This window comes from Salvelinus sp. IW2-2015, unplaced genomic scaffold (assembly GCF_002910315.2).
Source record: "Salvelinus sp. IW2-2015 unplaced genomic scaffold, ASM291031v2 Un_scaffold3905, whole genome shotgun sequence".
NCBI lineage: Eukaryota > Metazoa > Chordata > Actinopteri > Salmoniformes > Salmonidae > Salvelinus > Salvelinus sp. IW2-2015.
The window spans coordinates 36,547-50,931 of record NW_019945179.1 but is presented as its reverse complement, the minus strand read 5'-3'; the positions used below and the strand labels follow the sequence as shown (position 1 = coordinate 50,931).

The 14,385-nt window shown below is 46.7% G+C and overlaps 1 protein-coding gene across 2 annotated transcripts; it reads right to left on the bottom strand.

The window, feature by feature from the left end:
* Positions 1 to 5,971: 5,971 nt before the first annotated feature.
* LOC112076650 (putative P2Y purinoceptor 10) lies at positions 5,972 to 11,297 on the bottom strand. 2 transcript variants are annotated; one of them, XM_070441411.1, is made up of 4 exons: positions 11,165 to 11,297; positions 10,882 to 10,947; positions 7,463 to 8,556; positions 5,972 to 7,424 (listed from the first exon to the last, which is right to left on the bottom strand). In XM_070441411.1, the coding sequence occupies exons 2-3, from the start codon at positions 10,903 to 10,905 to the stop codon at positions 7,606 to 7,608; spliced, it is 975 nt and encodes a 324-aa protein (XP_070297512.1). In that variant the 5' UTR covers positions 10,906 to 10,947; positions 11,165 to 11,297; the 3' UTR covers positions 5,972 to 7,424; positions 7,463 to 7,605. The 2 variants fall into 2 exon arrangements, with proteins under 2 accessions (XP_070297512.1, XP_023999138.2); XM_024143370.2 differs by lacking the exons at positions 10,882 to 10,947; positions 11,165 to 11,297 and adding an exon at positions 8,612 to 8,720.
* Between the last annotated feature and the right edge of the window lie 3,088 nt (positions 11,298 to 14,385).

Sequence of the window (14,385 nt, the reverse complement as noted above, 5' to 3'; positions counted from 1 at the left end):
TTCCTTCCTCTCCTCCTCATCCTTCTACTCTTGCCTCTCTTCCTCTCCTCTATTATCTCCTCCTCCTCCTCATCATTCTATCCTTTTTTTTTTTTTGTGGATATTTTTTGTCTTGAGCAACATTGAGTCTTTAAGAGAGCTCTTTACCTGGGCACATGAGCAATCTTACTTACTTTAATTTTTTGGAGCCATACATGTTAGAGCACTCCATACTATTTTTTTGTTGTCGTTACTTTATGCCAAATAACTCACCTCGCAATAACATGGAGGTCTTCTTATGCTGATACATACTAGCCTCTATACTGTAGCTAAAAAATCAGCAACAGCCAACCATATAGTAGTAAGCTCTATACTGTAGTGTTGGGCTACATTAGCGTCGTATACTGTAAGCACAACCGCCCCAGATGCTCCCATATTCCAAGTCGTCAGCAACCATGCTTTAGGGAGCTCATAAGCTAGTCAGAGAGAGACTTAAAGGCTCCTCGTGCTCCTTCTATGCGCCCTCACCTCTTATAATTGTTTTTGTGGCGACCCATTAGCTGCTAATACGTTTGTCAGCAGCAACACCCCCCGCCCCCACCCCCCCATCAGAGGTAAGCCACATACTTTGTAGCAACCCCACCCTTAGTAAGCTCATCGACAGTATCTTTCTAAGAGCTCTCCTTATACTGTTTGGGTTTATATGGACTACATAGCTCGTGTATTACATATTGTATTCAAGCAACATAGCCTCCCCTTAAATACTTGTTATTAGCATGTTTTACAACATAGCCCTGCTAAATACTGTAGCACAACATAAGATTAGTCTCTTTCTTATTTACTTCTGTGTTGGTTAACAGCTACAACATAGGTACTCTATCTTGTCAGAAACATATCATGACTCTATAATTTTTTGTATGTAATAGCAACCATGCTCTATATACTTGCACATAGCTCTATACTGAAGCAGCAACACTAGCTCTAGTAACAAGTAAGCACAACCATAGCTCTATACGTTGCTGTTGTCTGTTGTGTGTGTGTGTGATGGCTGCATGTACTGTGTGTGTGCATATGTGTTCATACATCTTTGCTTCAGCTCCCTGGTGGTTATAGCATCACACTCCAACACTATACCCCATTCAGCCTCACCATCTTTAACATGCTTCAGCAGGCTCGAACCTCAGTACGCAAGTGCCTCATCTCTGAGTTTCTTTGAGAAGCGCAACAGCACAATCCTTTAACTAGCTCATTTCTTGAACAAGCCAGTATAAACCCATGTGGTCAGTCTGATATAGCAACAAGCTGCATATAGCCCTTGTATTTACTATAAATTAGACCAAACGATGGGGAGCATTAACATCAGCAGGTCTGAGCTCATGCGTACTAAGGATACCTGGCTAGGCTTCTCTGCTTTCTTACTGTTTTTAGCACACATTAGCTAAGACTTTATAAACAGAGTACCCCCTTCCAAAACTAACAGCAATTTAAATCTCTTACATTAATGTCAAGTCCAGAACACTAGCCCTCCTATGATCTACATATCACTTTGTTCAATGTGGTACAGAGTCAGTGTCTCTCTTGTACCCTCCACTGAGTGGGGGGATAAATGTATCTTTGTGTAACACGTAAGTCCTGTCGTACGGGAGGAGATGAGGCGAGGAAAATGTAAGAGCGAGAAGCATAGACTCGTAGGAAAGGAAGGTAAAGAGGAATACGAGGATGGAGAAAACGATATGTATGAGGACGAGAACAAGAGGAAACCAGAAGAACAGATATGTAGAGCTCAAATAAATGGAGGGTGAGAGCGGGAAGATGAGATGGGTGTGGAAGGGAAGCGAAGTAAGAGCTCAGGATATGCAAGAGAGATGAGAAAGGATGATGAGTGGCATGAGGAGGAGGGGAGAGGAGGGAGGAATGAGAGAGAGAGGAGGAGGGATGTGGAGAGGGAGGAGGAGGGAAAGGCAAGAAACATGAAGGGCTCTACGTGACTGATAGCACAGTAAAAGCTCGAGGGAAGGATAAAGAGATGCTGAGAGGCTCAAACGATGAAAAAAGCTCGAAGCCCTTTAGTTATACTGTTGTTAAGGAATAGAGATCTATACAGATGTAGGAGCCGAGGAGGAGATTCAATTAAGAGATTAAAATGAGACGACGGATAGGTAGAAAGATCAGAAGAGGTGATGAGGAGTTAGAGTGCAATCTGGCAGAGCGGTAGAGAGTGAACTTCAGGAGACGAAAGGAGAGGAAGTAAAAAAGGAGTGAGATGAGAAGAGATGAGTAGAGACAGAAGCGAGACTTATAAGAGGTGAGAGGAGAAAAAGGAAGAGAGAGGAGGCAAGCAGTCGAGTAGAAGCGAGGAGGAGAGTAGCAGAGAGAGGATGAAAGGCGGGATGAGAGAGGGAGGAGAGAGAGAGGAGGAGTGGAGAGAAGAGGGGGGAGAAGAGAGAGAGGAGGAGGAGAGAGAGGAGGAGTTGGAGAGGAGAGAGAGGGGAGGAGAGAAAAGAAAGGAGAGAGGCTTCCTGGATAATAGCACTAAATAAACTCAGTTAGTGCTAAAATAGCTGCAATATGTCTATATTGACTAAACCAAAAAATAGGATCATATTACTCCAGTGCTAGCTCTATACTGGCTTCCAGTTAAGGCAAGGCTCATTTCAAGGTTTTACTGCCTAACCTACAAAGCATTACATGACTTGCTCCTAACTATATGTCTGATTTGGTTCCTGCCGTACATACCTACAACGTACGCTATACGTTCACAAGACGCAGCCTCCTAATTGTCCTAGAATTTCTAAGCAAACAGCTGGAGAGCAGGTCTGCTCCTTATTGTACTTGTCCATTTTTATGGAATGGTCTGCCTATCCATGTGAGAGACGCAGACTTGTCTCGACCTTTAAGTCTTATTGAAGAATCTCATACTCTTTCAGTAGGTCCTATGATTGAGTGTAGTCTGGCCCAGGAGGTGAAGGTGAACGGAAAGGCTCTGAGAACACGAACCGCCCTTGCTGTCTCTGCCTGGCTGGTTCCCCCTCTCTCCACCTGGTGATTCTCTGCCTGCCTATAACCCTATTACAGGGGGCTGAGTCAACTGCTTACTGGTCGCTGTTCATGCCGTCCGTTAGAAGGGTGCGTCTCACTGAGTGGGTTGATCAACAGATCGTGACATTCCTGTCCAGCGTGGCGCCCCCTCGGTCTCGTGCATAATGGGGAGATCTTCATGGGCTTACTCAGCCTTGTCATAAACGAGTAATAAAAGTTAGTGGATCTGATGATATCCCTCTAGTGTGTGCGGGCTGTCGTTGTCAAAGTGGTGGGGTGGAGTTTATATTTTCCTTGCCTTTAGTTTCTGGCCCGGTCCGGAAGTTTGTATCAGTGTCTTCCCGACCCCTCCTGTCTCTAGCCTCCAGTATTTATGCGCAATAGTTTATGTGTCGGGCTAGGGTCATCAGTTGCTACATCTGGAGTATTTCTTCCCTAGCATCTATATTCACTAGGATTCCGTGTGTGAATTGTAAAGCTGCCCATACTAATTCTCTCTCCCTCCCCTCCCACAAAGGAATCTGAGACTCCCTGCGGATACCAATGGCCTCAGAGCTTGTGTAGACCGCAAAAAGGATGGACGATAGCCTCAATGGACCATGCCTGCTCCAGTTATTCAACTGTTCTTGCCCTGCGGCTATGAACCCTGTACTGATTCAACCCGGACTATTGCTACCTTGTGCTCTCAGACCTGCTGTTTTCAACTACTCTAGAGACAGCGAGCGACCGGTAAGCAATACTCTGAATGACATCTGGCTATAAAAGCCAACCTACATTTACTCCTGAGGTGCTGACTTTGCTTGCAACCCTCGACAAACTACTTGATCATTAATTATTATTTGACCCTCTGGTCATTTGTGAACATCTTGGCCATGTTCTTTATAATCTCACAACCCGGCACAGCCAGAATTAGGACTGGCCACCCTCAGAGCCCTGCTTTGCCTCTCTAGTGTTTCTTCCTAGTTCCTGCCTTTCGAGTGGAGTTTTTCCATAGGCCACCGTGGCTGTCGTACATCTCTGCAGTAGCTTGGCACCTGATTTTGGCGGTCTTTTAGGCCTGGGCGGTTTCTGTACAGCACTTAGAGATATCAGCTGATTGTAAGAACGATTATTATAAATAACATTTGATTTGATTGAGAGAGCAGAAGGAGAGACAAAGTGCCTCCCTACAGGACGGTGTTGTAACTCACTAAAGAGGAGGTTGCTTTCCAGGGCTCAGAGCCTAGCTTCGGCGCTAATGGAGGAGGAGAGGAGGAGGCGTTGGGAGAGGTTGCGTCTGAACTCTGCAGTGAGAGGTAGTAATATAAACAAAAGGGTTTCAAGACGCAAGGATAAGCGAGCTGGCTACACACTACAGAGAAGAGAACACCAGGTGATCGAAATATACTTCCCACCACCAGCATCGTGGGGCAGTCTCGGAACTATTTATATACACATGAGACACCAATCACGTAAACAGTGAAATTGACTTCAATGAAATGGAGTAGTCTAGACCAGTAGCTCTATAACTCGTCGTACGCATGTGATAGCGATGTGATCCGTTATATCTGTGTGATGGCTAGATGTCTGTATTCCAACATAATAGTACATCCATTATGCTCGACTTCTGTCGATAGTCTGTGCTCTACTCAGTTACAACGAATTTACGACGGAGGTGTGCTGATAGCTCGCTTGTTATCTAACTTTGGTTTTACTTAGCATCAACTAATACATCCCATAAGCATCGCATACCTAGATCGTTTGGGTTTAGATAAAGCCCACAGCTAAATCTCGATTCTGAGCACTTCATCACCTGTTTTATTATACGTATATCTAGATTTCTATGTTGCACGAACTAGAGACCGAAACAGATAACAGGAAATCAGGAGCCGAGCAGCTCAATAACCATCCTCAGGGCACGACGCTTTTTCTTTGTCATTCATCGGATCTCTGATTCATTCTGAGAGGAGCCTGAGGGGTCTGGGTCCTAGCTGGTCGGCAGGAGGGCAGCAGAGTTGTACTGTTTTGTGGTAGCCTCTGTCTGTCTGGTCTGAAGGTTGGGCTGCTGGCTGTCGAGGGGCAGGGGTGGTTGTCGTGCGTGCTTCTCATGTGTCTGTTCTGCTGAGGTGTGCCTGGCTGGTCGAGGGGCACGCGGTGCCTGTCCTGTCTCTTAGCTTCCAGTTGAAGTGAGCGATCCGAGAAGCAGTAAACTGATGGCACTGGTCAGCGGTTCCTAGTTTCTCACACTCACTAATCGTGAAACACAAACCCAAACAGTGAGATAGGCGTCTCCGCAAGCACCATCATGGCTGCCACCCATTTTAGTGAGGAGAGGTAGGCAGTGTTCCTGTGGGGCCCAGGTCCTTAAAACAGCCTAGTCGATGAGGAGCCTAATTGCTGTAACAAGGAGTGTCACAGGTGGAGATGGTGGAGTATATGTGGGACAATAGTGTAACTACCAGTGTGATTGGCGGTCTAGAGCTGTTGTATACTGGCTTGACTTATAAGTAACTCTGGTGAGCGTATGGGGCTAGTGTTTGGCTGAGTGAATTCAGAGTCGATATAACAAGTGCTGTCAGTTCTTATTGTTCTATCCTCATGAATAATAAAAGGAGAACAATACCTTAATTCCCATACCCAACCATGCCACACTGTGTTCCTAACTCAGAGTGTTTAGGTGGCGCTGATCAACAGTTACAGATAAGACGCCGTCTCCACCGCCGGGCATAGATAAGTGGCGGATTGTTAGGCACTAAAACACACACCTCTGCGACACTGATTACACACCTGAGAGGAGGAGGATGGAGAGACAGAAGAGAGATTACAGAGGCAAACGAGTGTGTGGTGTGTATGGGAGGAGAGAGAGAGAGAGGAGAGGAGAGAGAGAGAGGATGAGAGAGGGGAGGAGAGAGAGAGGAGGAGTGGAGAGGAGAGAGGGGGGGAGAAGGAGAGAGAGGAGGAGAGAGAGGAGGAGTGGAGAGGAGAGAGGGGGGAGGAGAAGAAAGAGAAGGAGAGAGGCTTCCTGGATAAAGCACTAAATAAACCTCAGTTAGTGCTAAATACGGCTGCTAGAATATTGACTAGAACCAAAAAATAGGATCATATTACTCCAGTGCTAGCCTCTATACTGGCTTCCAGTTAAGGCAAGGGCTGATTTCAAGGTTTTACTGCTAACCTACAAAGCATTACATGGACTTGCTCCTACTTATGTCTGATTTGGTCCTGCCGTACATACCTACACGTACGCTACGTTCACAAGACGCAGGCCTCCTAATTGTCCCTAGAATTTCTAAGCAAACAGCTGGAGGCAGGGCTTTCTCCTATATTGCTCCATTTTTATGGAATGGTCTGCCTATCCATGTGAGAGACGCAGACTTGGTCTCGACCTTTAAGTCTTTATTGAAGACTCATCTCTTCAGTAGGTCCTATGATTGAGTGTAGTCTGGCCCAGGAGTGTGAAGGTGAACGGAAAGGCTCTGGAGCAACGAACCGCCCTTGCTGTCTCTGCCTGGCTGGTTCCCCTCTCTCCACTGGGATTCTCTGCCTCTAACCCTATTACAGGGGCTGAGTCACTGGCTTACTGGTGCTCTTTCATGCCGTCCGTAGAAGGGGTGCGTCACTTGAGTGGGTTGAGTCACAGATGTGATCTTCCTGTCCAGGTTGGCGCCCCCCTCGGGCTCGTGCTATGGGGGAGATCTTCATGGGCTATACTCAGCCTTGTCTCAGGGTAATAAGTTAGTGGTCTGTTGATATCCCTCTAGTGGTGTGGGGGCTGTGCTTTGTCAAAGTGGGTGGAGTTATATCCTGCCTGTTTGGCCCTGTCCGGAGGTATCAGTGTCTCCCGACCCCTCCTGTCTCAGCCTCCAGTATTTATGCTGCAATAGTTTATGTGTCGGGGGGCTAGGGTCAGTCTGCTACATCTGGAGTATTTCTCCTGTCTTATCCGGTGTCCTGTGTGAATTTTAAGCTCCCTCTAATTCTCTCTCCCTCCCCTCCCAAAGGAACTGAGCCCTGGGACCATGCCTCAGGACGAAGGTGATGGACCATGCCTGCTCCAGTTTCAACTGTTCTGCCTGCGGCTATGGAACCCTGACCTGTTCACCGGACATGCTACCTGTCCCAGACCTGCTGTTTTCAACTCTCTAGAGACAGCAGGAGCGGTAGAGATACTCTGAATGATCGGCTATGAAAAGCCAACTGACATTTACTCCTGAGGTGCTGACTTGCTGCACCCTCGACAACTACTGTGATTATTATTATTTGACCCTGCTGGTCATTTGTGAACATCTTGGCCATGTTCTGTTATAATCTCCACCCGGCACAGCCAGAAGAGGACTGGCCACCCCTCAGAGCCTGGTTCCTCTCTAGGTTTCTTCCTAGGTTCCTGCCTTTCTAGGGAGTTTTTCCAAGCCACCGTGCTTCTACACCTGCATTGCTTGCTGTTTGGGGTTTTAGGCTGGGNCACCTGCATTGCTTGCTGTTTGGGGTTTTAGGCTGGGGGTTTCTGTACAGCACTTAGAGATATCAGCTGATGTAAGAAGGGATATATAAATACATTTGATTGATTGAGGAGAGAAGGAGGAGACAAAGTGCTCCCTACAGGAGGTGTTACTCCCTAAAAGAGGAGGTGCTTTCCAGGCTCATGAGCCGGCCTCTAATGGAGGAGGAGAGGGAGGAGGTGCGTTGGGAGAGGTGCTGTCTGAACTCTGCAGTGAGGAAGTAATATAACAAAGGGTTCAGACAGCAGGAAAGACTGGCTACACACAGAGAAACAGGGTGGAAATTACGCACCACCAGCATCGTGGGGCAGTGGGACACTATATCCTGAGACACCATCACGTACAACAGGAAATTGACGTGGTACGGAGCGAAACAGAACAGGAATAGAGCCGAGCAGCTCATAACCATCCTCAGGGCACGACGCTTTTCTTTGTCGATCGGCCTGTTCATCTGGGCTGAGGGTTGGGCCTGGCTGGTCGAGGGGCAGCGGTGGTTGTGGTGGTGCTCTCTGTCTGTCTGGGCTGAGGGTTGGGCCTGGCTGGTCGAGGGGCAGGGGTGGTTGTGGTGGTGCTCTCTGTCTGTCTGGGCTGAGGGTTGGGCCTGGCTGGTCGAGGGGCAGCGGCTGTCCTGTCTCTGTTTCAGTGAGTGAGCGATCCGGAGAGAGCAGTAACTGATGGCACTGAGCGGTAACACAAACCCAAACAGCTCCGCAAGCACCATCATGGCTGCCACCAGGGGAAGGGGCAGTTTCCTGGTGGGCAGGTCCTTAAAACAGCCGTCGATGGGTCTTGTGTAAGGTAAGGTGGAGGGTGTGGAGTATGGAATAGGACTACCAGTGTATTGGCTGGGGTTAGAGCTGGGTATAAGACTGGTACTGGGGCTAGGGGTGTATTGGCTGGGTACAGTGCTGTTGCTGATCCTCATGATAATAAAAGGAGAACAACCTATTCCCACCACCAGCCACACGGTGGCGCTGATCAACAGGTCATAACGCCGTCTCCACCGCCGGGCATAGAAGGGCTGTAGCAAAAACACACACCTCTGGACACTGATACACACCTGGAGGAGGAGGTGGAGAGACAGAGAGAGATTAGAGGTGTGTGTGTGTTCTCACCAGGAAGGTGATGGAAGTGAACATGTTGAGGTATTTGAGGTAGAAACAGAACAGACACAGTGTGTTCTCACCAGGAAGGTGATGGAAGTGAACATGTTGAGGTATTTGAGGTAGAACAGAACAGACACAGTGTGTTCTCACCAAGGAAGGATGATGGAAGCGTGACATGTTGAGGTAATTGAGGTAGAAAGCAGAAACAGACACAGGTGTTCTCAACAGGAAGGTGATGGAAGTGAACATGTTGAGGTATTTGAGTAGAAACAGAACAGACACAGTGTGTTCTCACCAGGAAGGTGATGGAAGGTCCATGTTGAGGTATTTGAGGTAGAAACAGAACAGACACAGTGTGTTCTCACCAGGAAGCTGATGGAAGTGAACATGTTTGAGGTATTTGAGGTAGAAACAGAACAGACACAGTGTTTCTCACCAGGAAGGTGATGGAAGTGAACATGTTGAGGTGTTGAGGTAGACACAGAACAGACACAGTGTGTTCTCACCAGGAAGCTGATGGAAGTGAACATGTTGATGAATTTGAGGTAGAAACAGAAACAGACAGTGTGTTCTCACAGGAAGCTGTTGGAAGTGAACATGTTGAGGTATTTGAGGTAGAAACAGAACAGACACAGTGTGTTCTCACCAGGAAGGTGATGGAAGTGAACATGTTGAGGTATTTGAGGTGAAAACAGAACAGACACAGTGTGTTCTCACCAGGAAGGTAATGGAAGTGAAATGTTGAGGTATTTGAGGTAGAAACAGAACAGACACAGTGTGTTCTCACCAGGAAGGTGATGGAAGTGAACATGTTGAGGTTATTTTGAGGTAGAAACAGAACAGACACAGTGTGTTTCTCAACCAGGAAGCTGATGGAAGTGAACATGGTTGAGGTATTTTGAGGTAGAAAACAGAACAAAACACAGTGTGTTCTCACCAGAAGGTGATGGAATGAACATGTTGAGGTATTTGAGGTAGAAAACAGAACAACAGTGTGTTCTCCACCAGGAAGGGTGATGGAAGTGAACATGTTGAGGTATTTGAGGTAGAAACAGAACAGACACAGTGTGTTCTCACCAGGAAGCTGATGGAAGTGAACATGTTGAGAGGTATTTGAGGTAGAAACAGAACAGACACAGTGTGTTCTCACCAGGAAGCTGATGGAAGTGAACATGTTGAGGTATTTGAGGTAGAAACAGAACAAACAGTGTGTTCTCACAAGGAAGGTGATGGAAGTGAACATGTTGAGGTATTTGAGGTAGAAACAGAACAAACACAGTGTGTTCTCACCAGGAAGTGATGGAAGTGAACATGTTGAGGTATTTGAGGTAGAACAGAACAGACACAGTGTGTTCTCACCAGAGGTATGGAAGTGAACATGTTGAGGTATTTGAGGTAGAACAGAACAGACCAGTGTGTTTCACCAGGAAGTGATGGAAGCGTACATGTTGAGGTATTTGAGGTAGAAACAGAACAGACACAGGTGTTTCTAACAGAAGGTGATGGAAGTGAACATGTTGAGGTATTTGAGGTAGAAACAGAACAGACACAGTGTGTTTCTCACCAGGAAAGGTGATGAAGCGTCCATGTTGAGGTATTTGAGGTAGAACAGAACAGACCAGTGTGTTCTCTACCAGGAAGCTGATGGAAGTGAACATGTTGAGGTATTTGAGGTGAGAACAGAAACAGACACAGTGTGTTCTCACCAGGAAGGTGATGGAAGTCGAACATGTTGAGGTGTTTGAGGTAGACACAGAACAGACACAGTGTGTTCTCACAAGGAAGCTGATGGAAGTGAAACATGTTGATGTATTTGAGTAGAAACAGAACAGACAGTGTGTTCTCACCAGGAAGCTGATGGAAGTGAACATGTTGATGTATTTGAGGTGAAACAGAAACAGACACAGTGTGGTTCCTCACCAGGAAGCTGATGGAAGTGAACATGTTGAGGTATTTGAGGTAGAAACAGAACAGACCAGTGTGTTCTCACCCGGAAGGTGATGGAAGTGAACATGTTGAGGTATTTGAGGTAGAAAAACAGAACAGACACAGTGTGTTTCTCACCAGGAAGCTAGATGCGAATGTGAACATGTTGAGGTATTGAGGTAGAAACAGAAACAGACACAGTGTGTTTCTCACCAGGAAGGTGATGAAGTGAACATGTTGAGTAATTTGAGGTAGGAAACAGAACAGACACAGTGTGTTCTCACCAGGAAGGTATGGAAGTGAACATGTTGAGGTATTTGGAGGTAGAAACAGAACAGACAGTGTGTTCTCACCAGGAAGGTGATGGAAGCGTACATGTTGAGGTATTTGAGTAGAAACAGAACAGACACAGTGTGTGTTCTCACCAGGAAGGTGATGGAAGTGAACATGTTGAGGTATTTTGAGGTAGAAACAGAAACAGACACAGTGTGTTCTCACCAGGAAGCTGATGGAAGTGAACATGTTGAGGTATTTGAGGTAGAACAGAACAGACGTGTGTTCTCACCAGGAAGGTGATGGAAGCGTACCATGTTGAGTATTTGAAGGTAGAAACAGAACAGACACACAGTGTGTGTCCCAAAGGGCCAGGTGTGGTGTCAAGGTAGTAGTGGATCCTCAGAGGCAAAGACATGACATGGACAGGTCAGCTAGAGCCAGGTTCACCATGAAGATCACTGCCTTGGTCTTCTTACTGAGGAGAGAGGAGAGGGGGTCATCATACACTAGGGAGGGGAAAGTGTGTGTGTGTGTGTGTGTGTGTGTGTGTGTGTGTGTGGTGTGTGTGTGTGTGTTGTGTGTGTGTGTTGTGTGTGTGTGGTGTGTGTGTGTGTGGTGTGTGGTGTGTGTGTACGCTTGTGTGTACATAGCACCCAGAGAGCCGTGGTGTTGAGGCAGAGACCAGGGATGAAGAGCAAGCGGTAGAACAAAAGTACAGCTGCTGTACTTTTGTGGCTCCCACCAATCACATCATAGGGACACACGCACGGAGGAGTTTACAGGAGACTCTCCCCAGATCAGAGACGTTCAATTCATACTCTTATACACTCAAATCAAACCCACAACTCACAACAAACACACACACACACTCATTAACTGTCACGCACATTAATACTGTACCAAAGCTGCATCTCCCACATCAGGACAGGAGAGGAACGACAGAGAAACAGACAGACAGACAGACAGACAGAAAATGATTACACAGATAAAACACTATAGGACATTTTTCTGAGGACAGCAGCAGAGACGGGAAATGTTGTAGCAAGGTAAATCTAACAGCAGCAACTGTTTAAACAGTTCCTCTGTTATCTACAGAACCATTCTATACTCCCCCCTCTTCCCAGCCTAACCGCCAAGACTGGCCAACTCCCTTCCTGTATTTATAAACTTAGCATAAAAAGAAACGTCCCTCTACTGTCAACTGCGTTTATTTTCAGCAAATTTAACATGTGAAATATTTGTATGAACATAATAAATTCAACAACTGAGACATAAACTGAACAAGTTCCACAGACATGTGACTAACAGAAAGGGAATAATGTGTCCCTGAACAAAGGGGGGGTCAAAATCAAAAGTAACAGCCAGTATCTGGTGTGGCCACCAGCTGCATTACGTACTGCAGTACATCTCCTCCTCATGGACTGGACCACATTTGCCAGTCCGTGCTGTGAGATGTTACCCCACTCTTCCACCAAGGCACCTGCAAGTTCCCGGACATTTCTGGGGGGAATGGCCCTAGCCCTCAACCTCCGATCCAGCAGGTCCCAGACGTGCTCAATGGGATTTAGATCCGGGCTCTTTGCTGGCCATGGCAGAACACTGACATTCCTGTCTTGCAGGAAATCACGCACAGAACGAGCAGTATGGCTGGTGGCAATGTCATGCTGGAGGGTCATGTCAGGATGAGCCTGCAGGAAGGGAACCATATTAGGGAGGAGGATGTCTTCCCTGTAACGCACAGCGTTGAGATTACCTGCAATGACAACAAGCTCAGTCTGATGATGCTGTGACACCCCGCCCCAGACATGATGGGGACCCTCCACCTCGATGATAAATGCGAATCTGCCAGTTCTGTCTGATCCAGCAACGTTGGGTTTGTGCCCATAGGCGACATTGTTGCCAGTGATGTCTGGTGAGGACCTGCCTTACAACAGGTCTACAAGCCCTCAGTCCAGCCTCTGGAGGGATTGTGTGTTCCTGGTGTAACTCGGGCAGTTGTTGTTGCCATCCTGTACCTGTCCCGCAGGTGTGATGTTCGGATGTACCGATCCTGTGCAGGTGTTGTTCCACGTGGTCTGCCACTGCGAGAACGATCAGCTGTCCGTCCTGTCTCCCTGTAGCGCTGTCTTAGGCGTCTCACAGTACGGACATTGCAGTTTATTGCGCTGGCCACATCTGCAGTCCTCATGCCTCCTTGAAGCATGCCTAAGGCACGTTCACGCAGATGAGCAGGGACCCTGGGCATCTTTCTTTTGGTGTTTTTCAGAGTCAGTAGAAAGGCCTCTTTAGTGTCCTATGTTTTCATAACTGTGACCTTAATTGTCTTCCGTCTGTAAGCTGTTAGTGTCTTAACGACCGTTCCACAGGTGCATGTACATTAATTATTTATGGTTCATTGAACAAGAATGGGAAACAGTGTTTAAACCCTTTACAATGAAGATCTATGAAGATATTTGGATTTTTACGAATTATCTTTGAAAGACAGGGTCCTGAAATAGGGATGTTTCTTTTTTCCTGAGTATATATGAGAGAGAGAGAGAGAGATAATATTCCATGATCTTTCCACCAAACATACCCAGAACATGGTTGCCATGGTATCAGAATATAATATATTTATGTTCTAGACATGTTTCATGGGAACTTTTATGTGTATCAGTTGTCAGGACGTCGTCTGATGGTCCCAAAGAAACCCCCCCCAATAAAATGTTTCATATCACACCCCGTTACTTTTACCCAGCCAATCAGCACCCTGATTGGTGAACCACTGATCCATTCATAGCTTTCAGTAATTCCTGATCAACATGTCCTTACCTGGTATTTGAACTCACATCCTCTTAGTTCACGGCATTCAGGTCTTACTGCCTTACTTACCCACCATGTTCCTGTCAGGTATCGGTTCATTTTAATATTCTGTCATCATTGACTTATTTCATCAATATAAGGTCTTTCAGTATAGTTGTATAATGTTGGTGGTGGTAACCTGTTTTAATGATACTCCTGAATCACTATGATCAATACAAGTTTTTATTAAGTGTTCTTTTGAGATTAACTTCAAAGTGCATTCAGCCTATTGCTTAAACCCATCACATTGTTACATCTACATAAGTGCCTCGGGAGAAGGGGTTTGCTTGAGGACAGGGCCTAACTATAACAACCCAATGAGCACAGGAGGGCTTAGGGTTTGCTTCTGGACAGGGCCTAACTATAACAACCCAATGAGCACAGGAGGGCTTAGGGTTTGCTTCAGGACAGGGCCTAACTATAACAACCCAATGAGCACAGGAGGGCTTAGGGTTTGCTTCAGGACAGGGCCTAACTATACTGGCCCAATGAGCACAGGAGGGCTTAGGTTTGCTTCTGGACAGGGCCTAACTATAACCCATGTAAGCACAGGAGGGCTTAGGGTTTGCTTCAGGGACAGGGCCTAAACTAATACCCAATGAGCACAGGAGGGTTAGGGTTTGCTTCAGGACAGGGCCTAACTATACTGGCCCAATGAGCACAGGAGGGCTTAGGGTTTGCTTCAGGACAGGGCATAACTATAACAACCCAATGAGCACAGGAGGGCTTAGGGTTTGCTT

What these genes read in the sequence shown, in the direction of transcription:
- LOC112076650 (XM_070441411.1), bottom strand. Translation starts at nt 10,905, where the DNA reads ATGTACGCTTCCATCACCTTCCTG. An exon ending in ACGCTTCCATCACCTTCCTG is followed by an intron (nt 8,557 to 10,881) that starts GTGAGAACACAC and finishes CTCCTCCTCCAG; the next exon opens with GTGTGTATCAGTGTCCAGAG.